The 18,013-nt window shown below is 39.1% G+C and overlaps 1 protein-coding gene across 1 annotated transcript; it reads right to left on the bottom strand.

Annotated features, from left to right (window-relative positions):
• Positions 1-287: 287 nt before the first annotated feature.
• Positions 288-17,943, bottom strand: raver1 (ribonucleoprotein, PTB-binding 1). The gene is made up of 14 exons (XM_079875222.1): positions 17,557-17,943; positions 15,917-15,983; positions 14,736-15,205; positions 8,301-8,492; positions 7,798-7,918; positions 7,613-7,707; positions 7,115-7,193; positions 4,223-4,425; positions 3,968-4,052; positions 3,738-3,880; positions 3,570-3,641; positions 3,356-3,475; positions 2,357-2,422; positions 288-2,239 (listed from the first exon to the last, which is right to left on the bottom strand). Exons 1-14 carry the CDS (start codon positions 17,881-17,883, stop codon positions 2,093-2,095), a joined length of 2,187 nt encoding a protein of 728 aa, XP_079731348.1. The 5' UTR covers positions 17,884-17,943; the 3' UTR covers positions 288-2,092.
• Positions 17,944-18,013: the final 70 nt, after the last annotated feature.

Here is an 18,013-nt window from a genome sequence, read left to right on the forward strand (position 1 = left end):
ATTTTCCAGAACTTGATTAGTGGTTCAAAAACCTGACCTGCTTAACATTTATTGCTAAAAATCTAACAAGAATCTGATTTTTAATATTAAGTTGAGCTTTTAATTGTACAGTGGAGCTCCAACCCCAATTAAAACACATGATTCAGCAAATCAAGGCATACTAAACTTCCAGGAAGATGTTTTAGGGCATCTCGGAGCTAAATTCTGCAGGACCGAGTTTGGACAACCCTGATGTAGTCGGTTTAGTGTAGTTGATGTGCATAATTGATTGACCACACAAACTTCATGAAGGTGAACTTAAATAACATTTACTTGTTCAAATGTCACAAAAACAGAGCAGAAGAGCTGTACAAAAGGAAAGAGTAATTGGGGATGAAGAGGTCATTTAACATCAGAAAGTTTTAGTTCATTTCACTCAGCAGCAGCTCTTACCATGAATCGCACATGAAAAATCATTACAAGATACTGCACTGTGCAACTTCACTCAGATGGATACAAAATACAGAGCAGCAATTTTGATACCATTACAGACTAGAAGAAATATAAGAACACGAGCTCAAGACTCCAGAGAAGAAATATAATCAAACTAAAGCATGTACACCGCAAATAAACAGTCAAATGTAGTTGAGGCTCACAGTCTGGAGAGATTACAGTAAACACTGCCGTTTTTAGGCACATGAGTAACTCCGTGTTCCATCGTAAGCCGCAGTACAAGTCAGAGGTAATGCGTTATCACAAATCAAAATGTCAACCAGATTAATAAGTCACACACACAGACTCAATCATACGTCAATCACATTCCAGTCTGCAGAAGCTTCTTCCCTTCCGGGTCACAGCAGTTAAACCCACAGAGGGGGAAAAGATGGTCACAGTTACAATGGTAAAAGTAAATGTTACGCTAGGGCACAGGTCCGGCCTGCTTCACACTGTCGGCTCGTTTTAAAAAATTAAAAAATAAAAAATAAATTGGAGCAGTGCCAACTGAAAAGCTAACTGGCTCCCTCTGCTGGTCTGCAGTGGAGAGGCACCTAACGGAGGACACGAGGAGAGTAAAAGTGTGTGTGTGTGTGGAAATACAGAAGCAACAGCAGGCATACTGTGCTTCAGCAGTACTCCGAGCCTGGACAGGGGAGAACGGCAGCCCATGTTCCATCTCCAACCAGCTGGGGCTTCATAACGTGACGGCTGAGATGCTAAAGCTTTGCAACAGCAAAACTGTGCAGGTTGAACGAGGTCAAAGAGAGGTGTGAAAGCAGGCAGAAAAACAAGAATGAGCGTGAACGAGCATTACGGGTGAGGAAAAGGACAGATTCTGGAGGATGAATATACATGATCCATCTCCTCCAAGTGCAACGCTGAACAATCAGCTCAGAAAACCTTGACTCTGTAAAATGGGATGAAAGGATGGAAAGTAGTGCAACACAAATACGGTGCGTGGTGGGGGAAAACTATTTCGAGACTAACACTAACCCAGAGCTCCCCATAAAGACACAAACAGGTGACTCACTGAAGAGAACAGACAGCTACCATATCCGTTGCACAGATACATGATATTCAAAGCATGTAAGGCTTGGCACTTGTGTGTGAGAGGAAGTGTTTGTAGTGGAGAAGCCTTTTTAGACAACTGAACAACTATATACACAACTAACAAGAGGCATAGCAGAAAAAGGCTATCGTCCTGCTTAAAATTGTTCAAAATAAATCAAATAAAAATAAAAAAAGGCTACAAAATAGGACTATTCAGATGAGCAAGACAGGAACCCTTTCCTTTCGTTGTGGTGCTTGTTGCATCTTTGGGTTTACAAAAATAAAATTAAAACAAAATTAAAAAAGGCAAATTAAAAAAAAAAAAAAAAAAACTATTTACATACACATTGAAATTATATACACACACAAACTTCGGCAATCATCCATGACCGATCATCGGAGCTTCAGGGTCCTCCAATGGTTCCTGTTTGTTTTCTTTCCCCAAGTGAACTCAATGACGGTCCACCGCTCTTTCACGCTCTCACACACACACACACTTAAAGATGGTATTAAAGTAGCAATCCCTTTAAAAGCTGGTGGTTTAGAGGAAGCCATCAAGTGCTGGTCAAAAGATGCGTTTGCGTTTCAGGTAGGAGTCAGCATAGTGTCCCCCAAGACCCTGAGAGTGCTGACCTACATATCCACCCTCTGGACTGGGCTCCGGAGACGGGATGAGACGGGAGAACAGACGCTTCTGCCCGCCAATGGGAGTCTACACACGGACAGAAAAATCAAAAAGAACACCTGTTGAAAGGTTCCTGGCACACTTATTCGATAATTGACAAGGAGCAAATATAGATGCTAGACATCAGGGCTGAAGATGGCCTACCTTCATACCAGCACCAGGTGCAGCAGGAAAAAGGCTGGAATGAGTCACTGGAGGCATTCCAACAGCCTGAAGAAACAAACACTTATTCAACTTTCTGGGCCAACTTACATATGTTCTGGCCATCTATGCAAATACAAATTGTAATAAAGATGGGATTATGGAATTATGTGATGAGAAGGATGTCATGCTTCATAGAAGTTCTGAAAATGGATTGAAGAGCTTTTGAAAATGGATCCAGATAAGTGATTCTTGGGCTTGCCGCCAACTCTGATCAAACAAGCGTCGCTCTTTTTGATGAGTTGCACGGCCACTCTGACCGCCGAAACGAAAGGATTTTTAATAATATCACGGCTGAATTGACTAACAAAGTTATTTAAATGTATTGCACATTTCATTCTAAAGGCAGATCACAATGGCATAGACTACGGTTTAAATGTTTGGGGCTCTTTTTTTTTTTTAAATAAGTTAACACTTATTCAGCAAGGACACATTAAACTAATTAAAAGTGACAGTAAAGAAAGTTGCAAACGATTTCCATTTCACTTTTAAACTTTTCAAAGAATCCTGGGAAAGTAGTGGTTTCACAAAATTAAGTAGACGTGTTGAAAATAGTTGTGTTGATAAATGTTTCTTGAGCACCAAATCAGCATATTTGAATGATTTCTGAAGGACTATGAGATGAACTGGTTGGGGTAAGTGTAGATCCTTTATTAGTTACGGGCCGTTCATCCAGTACACAATGCTGTAATGCCTTGTAGAATTTCAAAAAAATATTCTCTTCAGCATGTTTTTTCTCAGACAAAAATAGTATGGAATTTTAAAACGTGCCATTTACCAATTATAAGCCATAACATGAAGTTAATTAAGTATAATTAACTTGTATTGGTCAGAATTGTAAAAAAAAAAAACCCACCCGACTACAGGTTCCATGAGGTGCCATATTTGTCGTGGCAGGAAAAAACAATATCCTGGTTTGACAAAGCGGCCTGTTTTGAGTACCTTATTGAGCTGGGTGGAGGGGATGCCGGTATGGCCACCAAAGCTGAAATAAGACTGTGGGGGGCTGGGTGGATAGCTGAAAGGAGACCCTGCATCACCGAAGCCTGCGTGCCTGGAGAGCTTGAGAGACACAGAGACAATTACGATTTCACACAAGTCCAATCTTGGAACAGAATCCTTCTGCTAGTGTCAATGCAAGGAGGAGGGGCTTTACCTGCAAACCGTAGCCAGGAATAGCTGCATTTTCCAGAACCTCCTGCTGTTCATACAAGTGTGACAAAGGGTCCTACGGATGGGGTACAAACAGTGACAACATCCAATTAGAAAGGGATAGTGAGGCAGTCACACATTCAGTGAAGTTCCTCTTAACACATAAGCCAACCTGGTGCAGACGAGGAAACTCTGGTGTGCAAGACTCTTGGAAGCGCAGGCTATAGTTTGAGTGGATGCTGTGGTTTGTGCGTTGGTTAGACGCACTTCCAATCGCAGTTTTCTTCCTGTAGGGGTGAGCTCTGTTGCTGGCACCTAAATAAACGTAATTTTTCAAGAAATGCAACAAGATAAAAAAGAGAAAAAAAATGAAGGTGCACGAAACGCCACAGGTAAACTGACCTGAAGATGGGAATATGCTAGGAGCACTGAGAAAGGGGTTCTGGGACACACCAACTTCTTTGGGAGGCTCACCCAATATAGACACCTCCAAGAAAAGAAAAGATCTGAATATACAAACCTGTTGTAGATACTCTTTAGCATCACACTGAACACTAACGACTGCTCATGCTGAAGCAACAGCAAATTGAAGCAATTTCAAAGCTCTCCTCTGGGAGATCATGTGATTAGTCATTAGCCATTAGTAACCCATCTCACCCCTGGTAGAGTCGGCCCATCTGCTCCTAACATCCCAGCCAGGAGGGACATGCTCAATCCCTGCAGTGCAGGAGAGGATGGTGGGGGAAAGCCAATCGGGGTTGCTGGGGTCTCGGTCTCTCTCCCAAGAGGTCGACTCAGGGATGGTTGTTTGATGGGGCCAAGAGGCTCATTCTGTAAGCCCAGTGTTGGAGCAATAGTGCCTGAATGAAAATTAAATTTAAAGAAGCACATTAAACCCTACATGGTATCTAGACTCCTTGCAGGGTTTCTGCACACTTTTTAAATTCAAATTTAAAGGCTTTTTAAGACACGAAGAAATCCAAATTAATACCGTGAATTAGGGGTGTGCAATATTGACAAAATATATCTCGATATTTTCAAAGTTTTGTTGATAATAATTAGATGATATTTTACTGATTGTATTTTGTACTGGTACTAAGGATGTCACGATACCAAAATTCCAGTAGTCGGTACCGATACCACTAAAATTTTACGGTTCTCGGTACCAATTTCGGTACCACAGCAAAATCTGTTGAAACTTTTTCTATTTTATTTAACTATTTGAAAAAAAATATTAAATTAAATTCAATGACTTACTATTTATGACGGTAATCATAAGTCAATTATACATAAGCACTGAAGGCTACATGCTGTTTAAACGTAAATACTTATAAAAAAAAAATCGCGTTGGCTGGCGCTGAGCCTTTTATGTATTTCGGGAGAAGTGGATGAATTCACGCGTTGTAAATCCAACAGATCCCATTCTCTGAACTGCGTCTGCGGCACAAACTAAGATGGCGGCGCCCATCGCGCATACAGCTCAACTAACGCGAATGTTATAAAGGTGTTTAAACAACAAAACACTTCCACTTGCATATATTTGACAATCAGAATATCAGATATTTCATTAAATATAACAAATTTGTGAATATTTTGAATAAAAAAGGAAAAATGACAAAAGCAGATCATCATTCATTCAGCTCTGTTGTTGCTGCGGTGTGTCACGTGACAAGCAATGACACGTCACCATGGAAACCATAAAGTGACACGTTCTAAATAACGGTTGCCTTGAAAAACTCACGCTGGGGGGTCAGCCAGAATATTTTAAACTTACGTGTGAAAGGGTTAATAAGTGAGTTGAGCGAGTCATTCAACCGATTTGATCAAACGGCTGATTCATTCTGGAAAGCAGCAAGTGATTGTTCATTGAATCATTAAATTGATTCGGTCAAAACGCGGATTTCAGTCAAAAAACCGTCGCTGTGTTGCATTGAGACTCTGCTATGGCTTCATTTTGAAATTCTCGGTGAAATAAAGGGAAAACAAACAATATTGACAATATTGTTTATAAAACGTAACTCACAATGTTCATTCATTGTTAATTTAACTGTTATATAAAATAAATATCACATTTGCAATTGTGCACGGAAAACAGCACTCTTGCTGAGGTGATATTGTAGGCCTATGATAACAACATAATGTGATAAATATAAGACAAAAACTCATTTGGGGACATACCTATAACCGTACACATCACACAGTGAGCACGAGAGACAAAAGCGATGTCAGCTCACAGTGCCTCATGCATTGTTAAAACAAAGATTACAATATCATAATAGACAATACACATCGCACAACACTATGCACAAAGAATGAACTGACATTTACCAACTCGCTTCTCCCTCTCTCCTCCTGTTTCGCGTGCAGGAGACAGACGCATGCTGACGCGAAATGTCACGTGAACAAGCAAATCCACAAAGAATAAAAAAAAAAAGTACGCTATTAGTTTAGTTTTAATTTGGAAAACATATAGATATGTCTAAGTCAAATTGCCATCGAAAATTTAAGACCTTTCATAAGTAAAAATAAGACTTTATGGCCTTAAATTTAAAAAAAAAAAAATCTAATTTAAGTCTTTAAGACTTTTTAAGGATCCGCGGAAACCCTGTCTTGGCCAATGATTTTCCATTAGTTTTCCAAGTTGATTAGGATTATTGGACAATGAATTTGAAAAATCAGACTGCTGTGGTAGACTTTCATCTGTATGTCAAATACAAATACCAGGTTTGGGAATTATTGACAAGATTACTTGGCACTCAAACGTCACAAATAAGACGAAACGTCGAGCACTCAAAAAGAGCAATATAAAATGTGTCATCTAAACAAATCAGCCCGGTTTCTACCCATTTTGTTCCAAACCCGCAAGACTTACAATCATCTTTGGATGTCAAATACTTAAGTCGCTTCATAAAATTGAGGTTTTTCAGTGAACTAACACTAGACTAAGTGTTTTCTGTGATCGCATCACTAGCGGCCCATTCAAGACCCATTACCATGCGTTTCAAATGAGTTCTGTGACCACTTGAGTCGAGGACGATCAAATATTAGCTGAGCGGTCACATCACAGCAGTCCAGAATGCATCAGGAAGGATTAGTGTTTCCCACTACAACTATATTTTTTGACTACCTCCATATGTGGTTTCAGTGTGTCAATCACAAAAAAAAGTGCATCTTTATGAGGTCAAAACAGGGTCAGTTCCACATATGCTGATTTTTTACTTCAGGAATTGGGCAAAAGCAAATATGGAGACAAAGTAAAACAAAAAACACCACACCTTATTTTATAGGTTTAAGTACCCCTGAAAGAGGCATGTCACCGCTCTAGAGTAGTGATTTGCTATTGGTCACAGTTATTTTTTTAATCTTTTTTTTGCACTGAAGCCAAGTAAAATGACTGCTACCAAGTTAAGCTCTCTCAAAAATGGAGAGACAAACTTGGATGATTCTAAAAGTGCAGCACCTTTGATATTTCCATGGTTTTCCAAAACTCTAAGGGAATCCTGCCCCAGTAAATAAGAGCACAAACAGACCATTACAAAAGTGTGATACCTTGAGACATCTCTCCCAGCATGTTAATGCCTTGTTGGAGAGGAAGAGCAGCCAGAGGATTTTCACTCAGCAATCCAGCCTGTGGAAAGACAAGAACTGTATTAGTTTGACATTTTTATACAGTAAAATTCTTCAGAAACAGACACTTGTCAGTTACAAAATTAGAGGATGTAAACAGCACACAAAGGCAAAAATGTTTGATAAATTCTGGCTGATAGATGTAGCTAATGGGGTTTTACCAACTATTCGCTTGGACTCAAACTATTAATCTGCGGTAGAAGAATAGTTTGACTATTAAAAAGCACACAACCACCTCACACCCACACAGAGCAACCACTCACACAAGGAAGGAGACTGCACTCTTTATTGTGCAGAATATGTGCCCAAAGAAGAGGATTCCCTAAAAGAGCTTGCTGAGAGGGGAGAAGAAGAGAGTGAGAGGGCTATAACACATGCTGCTGGGACAGTGGCAGGTGATGAGGGAAGGATTGACAGTACCTGTTGGACTTGGTTCTGGAGCAGCATCTGCATGAGGGCAGCAGAGAGGGCAGGGTTGGCCAGGAGAGGGACGGCGGGCGCAGCTCCCAGAAGGCCTGCATATTGAGAGAAGAGTGACAATCAAATCCATCGTCTGGATGAGAATACAAACGAGCATACACAAGGAAATCAATGAGAATAAGCACCTTGTTTATGTCCCGGGTTGAGAGACGCCATCATCATCTTCAGCGTGGCAGGGTTATTGAGGCCAGTAAGAATCTGTATGGCATTAGGTTCAGGGAGGAGACCTTTCCCTCGGTTCAAGGCCTGCAGACGTACAGGACGACATTTACATGAGCATGTAAAACCACAATCCCTAGCACTTAATCCATACTGATACAAGGATTCAACATGACAACATGATTCAATCATGTTTTATATGAACCACAACTAAATTAAATTGTTTGTTTGTTTTTTAAAGAGGGAACTGAATGCAAAACATTCCACCTTTCACTAAATTAACGCTTAGTTTTTAACAAAACCGTAAAGTGAAACTATCATTCTATTGCACAATGCAGAACAGTTTCTTTTGTGAATGATTTTATTTTCACCAAGAAGTGGTGTGTGTGTGTGTGTGTGTGTGTGTGTGTGTGTGTGTGTGTGTGTGTGTGTGTGTGTGTGTGTGTGTGTGTGTGTGTGTGTGTGGTACCATGGTCTGGGCGGCAATGAGGGCAGCTAACATGCTCCTTCCAGGTGGTCCAGGGGCGCAGAAAGACACGCGTATACGAGTCCCACCCAGAGATCTTCCATCAGTCAGCCGCTGCACGTCCTCAGCCATCTCAGGTGTGGAGAACTCCAGCACTGCAAACCGTCGAAAACTACAATCCTGACCTTGAGCAAGCTATGGGAGAAAAGAAATCAATTTTATTATTATTATTATTTTTTTTGATATGAGGCCGCCCCAGTATAACAACTGACTTGAAGATTTTACATTTTGGGGTAAACTAAACCTTAATTTACACACTTTCTTCTGCAGAACATTACAAATATTTAGATGCGTTGTTTTTTATTGTCCATACATTGAAAGTCGATCGTAACCAAAACCTTTTGGTTACCAACATTCTTCAAAAAAAAAAAAAAAAAAAAAGTCAGTCATAAAGATTTGGTTCGACACAAGGGTGAGTAAATCATTTCCAATTTTGAGTGAAACATTCCTTTAAACGTCAAAGAAAACTGTGTTAAGCTGCTGATATGGCTGTTGTTGTTGGAGTTGGCTGGAGTTGTTGCTGATAGTTGATGTTGGCATTAATCACAGATAGTTGGTTGCAACTTTGCAAGAAATAAATATATAAAACACATTTTCAATTCCAAAAGCAAGGGAGCGTTTGAAAGCAGGCGTCTATCAGCGGATCCCTAATGTATCCACTGATAGACACCTGCTTTCAACCCCTCCCATGTGTATCTGTTCAAGCGCTCGGTGAAAACATGTTTTTGAAGCGTTGATCGTTGTAGCCAATCACAGACATGCGTTGAGCCCGTGAACACAATGGCCAACCAGAGGTATTTAAGAATCTGTTCAACAGCGCTCAAAATACTAGAGGGAAATGCTGGTGTCGTCACTTTTTAAAATTTCAGTACCGACTTGGTACCAAAGTCTGTACTTTTGACAACACTAGTCCAAAGATTACAACATCGGGACATTTGATTCTACTCAGAAATAATCATGTGGAACGACATGCATGATGACTTCTAACATGTCCAACCAGTAAGAACAGTTGTACCTCCACAAGTCAACAGGATAAAACAGTGGAGAGAAAGGGGAGACAGAACACCAGGACAAGCACAGTACTTCGGTTTGGGCAGAGTGATTACAATGCATTTCAAAGCCCAGTACACTATGCTAATCTATGGAAAACACATGCATACTTAGAGCAGAGAGACTTGGGAGCTACAATAATCTTAATGACTCCGTCAGGAATGGTTGCCTCTTGTATGAGTGGAACTGTGTTCAAGCAAAGACAATGAGGCGCGAAGGCCTTGATTATATATTACTGGAAAAATTCATTAGACATTATTTGGCCATTTTACGCATGAGTGGAGCCTCATCCACATGAGGGAGGCCAATCCAATACTTGCCTAAAACCTGGGAAATTTAACTGGGGGCACAACTGGATTTAATGAGAATTAACTTCCAAAAGCCTCTGCTAATTCCAAAGCAATGGGGAACATGACAAACGATGCCAACAATGCCTTGCAGCCTGCGGCGTACGTGGTACACACATTTAAAATATGAAAAAGGCAGCAGCTCGCTCTTGTTCCAGAATGACCTGCTGACTGACAGCACCTGGGCCGGTCATGTGACTGTCACCACAGAAACCAATGCACTCTGCCATGGAGCACTCAGCATGGCCTCATGGAAAACAGGTCAAAGGTGACAGAGCTGAACACAGTGGAAGAATAAAAGGGAAATTCAGGAAATCTGAAAATAGCCTATGCATAAAAACCAAAAGCAGAAAACAAAACTTTGAAAAATTTGTCAATCACAAACGTTTAGCAGAAAGCTCAGGCTGTTCCTTTCCATAAAGACAAAAGTGAAAAGGGACAGGGGTCAAGAACCATAAAGGACAAAAACTCCATTTAAGCATCATAAAGTCAGCTCATTTGACTACAGCTTTGTTTACACAAAGATGTTCAATAATTATAAACACACGTTTAATAATCATTCTAATTCTATGAGAACAGAGTCCACACCACAGCCATAAGGATATCACAGAATTTTTCAATGTGGTCGATTCAAAATCGATTCTCATATTCAGGGCTCAAATTTCAGCGCGGGATTGCAGGTATTGTGAATCATTTTAATCATTTCCACGTCTCCCACTTACAATGCGGGAAATTCCCACAAACATTGATTCACTTTAGCATGTAGATTAATCCACACAGCTTATAAAATCAAATCATTAATTTTAAAACTTTCTCCGAGACGCAATTTCACAAACAGCGTGAGTGTTCAGCGGTGCTGCGTCTTCTCTCTGTACAAGCCAAGCGTCAAGCGCGCAGCAGGCGGCGATACTACACACACACACTCGCATTTTTGGAGTCGGGACATGACGGAATTGTCACTTGCACAATCGGGCCAGCACTGCATCGTAACTAACATTTCACATCTTTTTAGTCTTACCAGTTTAAACATTCAAGCGATTTTAACAGCTTTAACAAGGAAAAAAACATGTAAAATTATGTCAAAACTCAGGTCTTGGTGAGTAACCTCGTAGACAGTCGGTTATGTCTTAAGCATAAAACGCATGTGACACAGTATACTAAACAGTAATGGATCACTGCACTAGTTCTTAAAGTAACAGTCATGTGTGTCTGTCATTAATTTTGTCGTCAAAAAGATAAAGATATCTTTAATTGTAAGGAATTAGGATTAATAGCCTATGTAGGCCTATTTAATTTTGGCAGGACTAAAATACTATTCAGTGTTATTTTACATTTGATTACTTTATTCACTTTCTATAGTATTTCTGAATACTAGTGTTAGACCTACCCAAAAACATTTTTATTTGTATCTTTATTCTATTAAATTTGTGCTAATGATAAAGATTTTCGACTAAAGACACAGCAACTTTAAGACTTATTACGATGTTTATGAGCTGGAATGGATAAATGCCACTCATCCATAGGATAATGTCAGTAGAGAAGCTGGAATAAAAACACTTAAATAAACATTTTGCAGTAAGAGGACCAGAACAAGTGGAAATTTAGAAGTTTGACTGTAAAAAGTAGGGGAAAACAATTTGTTACATCAAAAACAAGTAGGGGTGTAACGGTACGTGTATTCGTACCGAACCGTTTCGGTACAGGGCTTTCGGTTCGGTGCACGTGTGTACCGAATGACTGAATGCAATATTTTGTGTGCGGAACATAGGTACATTTTCGTGTTTCCACACGAACATATTAAGTGGCGGAAGTCTCCGCGTTCAGCGCAAATCCCGCCCTGCAGCTGATTCTAATGTTTTTTCCTATTAGACATTCTCTGGTTTTACCCGTGTTTTACCCGTCGTCACTGTAATAATGAAATAGACTGCAGGGCGAAAAAAAGCTTTTCCGCTTCGTGTGCGCCGCCGCACTCTCCGTTCCGTGGAGTGCGCGCGCGCGTGTGTGTGCATAGATATATGTGTGTGTGTCGGCCCGCTGCGCTCTCTGCTCAATGTTCGAGTCCGTGTTTGCGCTGCGCGTTCTGCTCTGTCGTTAACGGCCCAAACACTCCAATCATGTACCGATCACGCACTGGAAAAGCAAAGTCCGCTCAAATAAGGTGAAATTTCTCAGTAGTAACTTAGATTTCTGTTTGCTGAGCTGGTATAGTCATGCTGGCAACAATGGTAAAATGACCTGCTCTGATCACATGCTCTGGTAATAATAGCTTTGTACTATATTTTATTTTGATAATTATTAAAAAAGTGGAAAAAAAAAATCGTAAATTGATTGTTGATTGATTATTGAAAAATAATACATTAATATATTTGTTTAATATTATTTTAATATAGGGCTATTTTCTGTTCCTGCACTGTAATCATAGTTATTTATTTATATTTTTCATTATATTTTATTATGTGATATTGGTTTGAGACTGAGAGTATTTTATTTAGTGGAGAACTTTGCAGCAGTATTTTATTTCTTATTCTTTTTTTATTTTATATCTATTTTATTATATTTTATTAAAAAGTGTTTAAAAAAAAAAGTGTAAACAACTTGTTAAAAAAAAGTTTATAGTAATAAACAACCTGCAGTTTAATGTTTGCATTTCTTTCCCTTACTGTACCGAAAATAAACCGAACCGTGACTTTAAAACCGAGGTACGTACCGAACCGTGATTTTTGTGTACCGTTACACCCCTAAAAACAAGGGATTTCTAGCTAGTGGACAAGTGATGGCAAATCAAATTGTGCAGTTTCGCTTTAACCTGATTTGTAGAACATCTTAATTTTCTTATTTTTGCCAGTTTTGTCATCTGCCATGCAGTGCACTTAGTGCACCTCTCCTCAACATTTGCTTTTTTTTTTTTTTTTTTTTTTTTACAGTGCTCTGCTCCATTTCGATTCACAAAAGGCTGAAGACAGTTCCTACCTTCAGTCCGATCAGCCACATTAGCTTAATCTTTCTGCTAGTTTTTCATTAGCTGTATATCACAGGCTTCAGATTTATTACCATAATACTGCACAAAGCATACAATGTTCCACCAGGTAAATAACAGCTACGGAGCATATGGAAACATGACGACCATGACTTCAAATTAAAACTCCAGCACTGGAGAAATAATTAAATGGCATGTTGATTACAATATCTTGCCATCTGCCGCTTTAGCGAGTACATATAAACGGCAAACAAAATTGACCCTACTTACTTATTATACATTTCTTATTGCACATTATGCTATCTTTAATAATAATTAGGAGTGCACCAATATACGGGCAATAATATGTATTGGCAGATAAAAGCAATTATTTTCACTATCGATCATCAGGTGATAGTTTAAAAACAGCAGATGGTCTTGGCCAATTATATCCTGTAAATCAAAAGGGGCCAAAAAAAAAAAAGTGTCAGAATGCATCTCATACTGTGTGTGAAGAAAATGAAGCCATTGAAGTTCATGTGACAACACATTAACAGTTTTTTTGTTTGTTTTTTAATTGGCGTTAAAGCAGGAGTTGCTAGGCCTGTGGTTTTTCCCCTAAACCAAACATTTGTAACGCACATCCCATCCAATAATCGCAATGAGCTTTGTTACTTCTGATAAGAAACAGTCTTCGTTTTTAAATTGTCCATTTTATCAAGAAATACAAACAATAAATCTTAGTTGTGACGCAATATCCCAGTAGCGCGAGTCCGTTCTACCACTTTAATACGAGTTATTGCATTAAAAAAACATGCATGAACATCAAATGGAGTTTAAATATACAGTACAACTTTCCAAAACGCATCATGTCTCATTTAATCAATCTGTGTTTCTGTGGCAGAAAGGCCTCAAAACAGCTTGTGAACTAGGTCACTTATCTTTGCATTAACATCAGGAAAGTTATCCAATGTTCATACAAATGTATACAAACATTTCAGTTTTTATTTGAGTAATTATCATACCTGAAAATAAAGTTGAATAAAATAGTTTTGCTTCTGTTGTTAATTTTAACCTCAAATATTATAGTAATGTACCAAATGAGAGGGTTCTTTGTACAGTTTAAAGGCCCCCTGAAAACAAAATTTTAGATTTTTAGCTTTTATTATTTTTAGTGTGAATGTTAGCCTTAAGGTTATGAATATTTACATTTACATTTTACATTTATTCATTTAGCAGACGCTTTTATCCAAAGCGACTTACAAATGAGAACAATAGAAGCAGTTAAACTAGCAGTAGGACAACAAAATGCAAGTGCTATGACCCTTCTCAGTATAATTCAACGCAATTTTTTTTTTGTTGTTGTTTTTTTTTGTTTTTTGTTATAGAACAGAATAGAGTAGTAGAGAGAAAGTGTTAACATCAGAAAGTGTGAACATATTAAGCTTGTGTGTTCCAAAACAATGACAATATTCACATTTAGGAGATATAAGAATTCAAAACTTACAGTCTCTCACTTCCGCTAAAATGGATCACAGATTTTTATGACATCACCGCGGACTTCAGCTTCTCATCACATCTTCTGTCCAATCAAATGCTCTCTAGAATCTAAAGCGTCCGGCCATTTTCCAACTGTACGTTGGTTAAGAATGAAATATCTAGAATTTATTCACACCTCTACTATTGAATCCAACGCATCATCAGCGCTCAAATTCGCGTCCATGGTGCTGTCAAGTACGACTTGCAGTCTGTGAGTTAAACTAAACGCTATTGCCGATATTTGAAAAGGGGGAGGAGCCATTCAATATGTCCCACCTTAGCTTCCTAAGTATCGGTGCATCTCTAATAATAATTCAAAACTATCATAATATGCCTCGAAATCAATTTCTGTGGAGAAAAGCGCATCTAGCACACGTTAGCATAGAAAACAGTGGAAAAGAGCGCAATGGAACCCAAAAACACACTCTGTGTGAACAAACTCTTACTTCCACACTTGAAGTAAGGGTCAAAAGTGCTCGTACCAACCTGGCAGAATATAGGAGCGTGCGTGTCAGTCAACACACTGCAGAGATCCTGAGCGGTGAGGATGTTTTGAGGTAGTCGGTCCACACAGAGGCAGCGAGAGTGCAGCATGGGATACGTGAGCGATCCAACCTCTGTCCAATGCACGTACAGCATACGTGACCCAAGCTGCTTCCCCAGCAGCTCTGACTTCGCCCTGGCTGCTGAGTCCTTCTTCATGTACTCCACAAAGCCATAGGCCTTCGAGTGGCCCGTGGCAGAACTGTGCACCAGGAAGCAGCGCTCTATGTTTCCAAAGGGGCGAACGAGCTCCTCAAACTGTTGCTGGGTGAAAGCCCTGGGAAGGTTGGCGATGCATAGCAGAGCGTCCGTCGGCTGCAGCTGCACAGAGATCTCACGGTCACGGAGAACATACTGGTGAAATTCCTTTATCGCAAACTGGGCCTGCTCACCGTTCAGTAGCGTCACAAAGGCTTGAATAGGAAAAACGGGGAAAATGAGTAACGGCAATCATAAGAAATTAATAAGTAATAATAATTTAGACATTCAAAAATGTGAGATTAGAAAGTAGTAAGAAAAAAAAAAAAAAAAGAGAAACTGTGTGTGTGTGTGTGTATATATATATATAAAAATATAGCACAGGAATAAATTAATATTTAAAAGTCAAAAATAAATTCATTACATATCATTCAGTGTCACATGATCCTTCAGAAATTATTCTAATATGCTGATTTGATGCTCATGAATCATTTATTATTAATGTTTAAATCAGTTGTGCTGCTTCGTATTTTGTGAAAACTGCGATACATTTTCTTTTTAGGATTCTTCACTTTAAAAAAATAAAATAAAAAACGAAACTTTAACAAATCTCTTTACTGTCATTTATCATAAATTTAAAGCATATTTGCTTAAAAAAAAAAAAAATTGACAAAACCCCCACATTTTTAAGAAACAAAGAAAATAAATAGGATGCCTAAAACTAAAACAATCTGCAAAGGGTATGTTAAGTTTTCATATTTAGGGTTCACAAAATAGCAGTGCTACCTTTAAAACGGCTAGAATCCTGAACAGCTGATGCTAAATAAAGACTTAACTAAGAATGATGTAAAATACTGCCAATATCTACATAAAAAAAAAAAAAAAAGACAAATGTCCATTCACATGATAATATGAGTCATACACACCTGTCCCTTTGTACTTGTCCACAAAGCAGTACTTCAAATCATAGTTGCTTAACAGCTCATGCACCTCCTAAAGAAAGACAACAGAAAAAAAACAAACACAAAAAAACACATTGTCACCACAGTGGAAGACTTTAATTTATCGAACAATCACAGGATCCTTCATTTTGAATAGATTCAGAACTAATCGAATAGCTCAGCTCTCATCTCTATTCCCACGACTCATTTTGAAGGGTCATAAATAATTGGCTTTCAGTGGTTGTGATTGAGGGATTTATAAACAACTTTTCACAATGCTTTCTACTTTTACTTTCAGGCTTCCTACATGTTACCATACTATGAACCAGCACTTTCTTTTAGTTTCAGTGAAAGCAAAACGTTTTGTTTCAGCGCCTTCTGTCCTTTGTCGTCCTCGCTGCTCCCATTCCTATCTGGACAATACCAGAGGCGCGCACACACACACACACACACCTGTTTTCCCCATGAATCAAGCATTTTCCTAAGAGAATCACATGCACAAAGAACAAGAACCAACTGACCCGTATGAACTTGTGTCGGCAATTGAATCTGCTGTGTCAATGTGAAGGCGGATGATCAGAGTTTCAGAGAGAAGCTTTAACCACATAGAACCTTGTCTCATCCAGTATGCCTGTAATTAATTACCAATCTAGGGACTAAGCTTTATTTTCCTGTAGTTTAGTGACTTCTGATCTAAAGCTAAATACTGTTAAGGCAACAGAACAATTCTATATGAAACAATAGTGGATTTAACATCAAAATTTAGGGTAACCGTCTCCCTTAACACACTTTGGTCAGTTCAAGAATAATTGATGCAATTTTATATTGTTTATTTGAAAGAATTAAAAGCAGTTTCATGTCTATCCTTGTATTGTTCAACTGGCTGATATGGGATTTAGAAAGTAAATAATAAATAATCCAATAATTTTTAGAGTGCAATTAGTACAGTAATCAGTTTTTTAGAGTAACTTACCCAAAACTGCTCCTGAACTGAGTAACATTAACTTAGTTGTATCTAAAAAATAAGCACTAGTGAAAATGAAAGGTACTAGTCACCATTTCAGCTTATTAATAAAATAAAGACAAAAAACAATAGTCATTTGTTTCAAGCGTCAAAACTGCTTGCCAGACACTGATAAACAACAGTTTGTAAAGTAACATTCGTGACAAGAAACTTCATGGAAATGGCCAATATTTTCAGATTTAAGCGTCAGATTTTGAGAGATGTGATAGAAATATTGAAATGAAGCAGCCAACATATAAAATTAATCTACACAAGCTGTGCCTGTGTATAACCATCCGGGCATTCAGCTTGCCTTAAATCAAATGAACAGTCAAGCAACATTTCAATAGTTAATGTTAAACAACTCCCATTGGACTCCATCCCGTTACCGTGGCTCTTTAATGGCTGCGATGACACGAGGTTCGGTGTGGTCAAAGCATCTCTCTGAAACACTGACCATCCGCACTGTGCACATTGACACAGCAGACACCAAAACACTGTAAAAAAAATCTAGTCCATTAACTACTGAGTCAGCGATAACCGAAACGGTAAATTGATCAAGCTTGGGACGCCAGTCCTAAAGTCCACCAAGTTACATAAAACTATTGTTTGATGTACAAACCTGATTGCTGATGTCGGCTGGGAGGTTCTTTATTATTATTTTTCGCCGATTATAAAACTCTCTTCTCGTTCTTTCCAAACGGCTGGCAATCTCTTCTGGACTGAGGGCCATCAGTTCATCATCGAGCCGTCGCGAACAGTCGCTACCCGCCGCCGGTGAGCCCTCATCGACGGCGTCCGATTCAACTTGTTTGCCCGTTTCATACTCCCAGTTTTCAGGTTCGCCTGCTTGGTCGTAACCTGTATAGAGTGGATTCGGGGCAAAATTGGCACCAGTGAAGGATTTCTCGTCTCTGGCAGCTGAGCTAACGGACACTGCGGCCGCCATGTCTCCGTGTGGAAGTTTGTGTGCTTGCACTGCTCGTTTGCTTTGGCCAGTTTAAACAATACACACATGCGAGGAACTCGCCTGCTGATTGGTCGAGGGGAAATGCGTTTTTCTTTTTCGGCGTGAGGGG

Source organism: Squalius cephalus (genome assembly GCF_949319135.1).
Source record: "Squalius cephalus genome assembly, chromosome: 1".
NCBI lineage: Eukaryota > Metazoa > Chordata > Actinopteri > Cypriniformes > Leuciscidae > Squalius > Squalius cephalus.

What these genes read in the sequence shown, in the direction of transcription:
- raver1 (XM_079875222.1), bottom strand. Translation starts at nt 17,883, where the DNA reads ATGGCGGCCGCAGTGTCCGTTAGCTCAGCTGCCAGAGACGAGAAATCC. An exon ending in GGACAAGTACAAAGGGACAG is followed by an intron (nt 15,206 to 15,916) that starts GTGTGTATGACT and finishes TTCCTATTCAAG; the next exon opens with CCTTTGTGACGCTACTGAAC. An exon ending in GCTGGGAGAGATGTCTCAAG is followed by an intron (nt 4,426 to 7,114) that starts GTATCACACTTT and finishes ATTTTCATTCAG; the next exon opens with GCACTATTGCTCCAACACTG.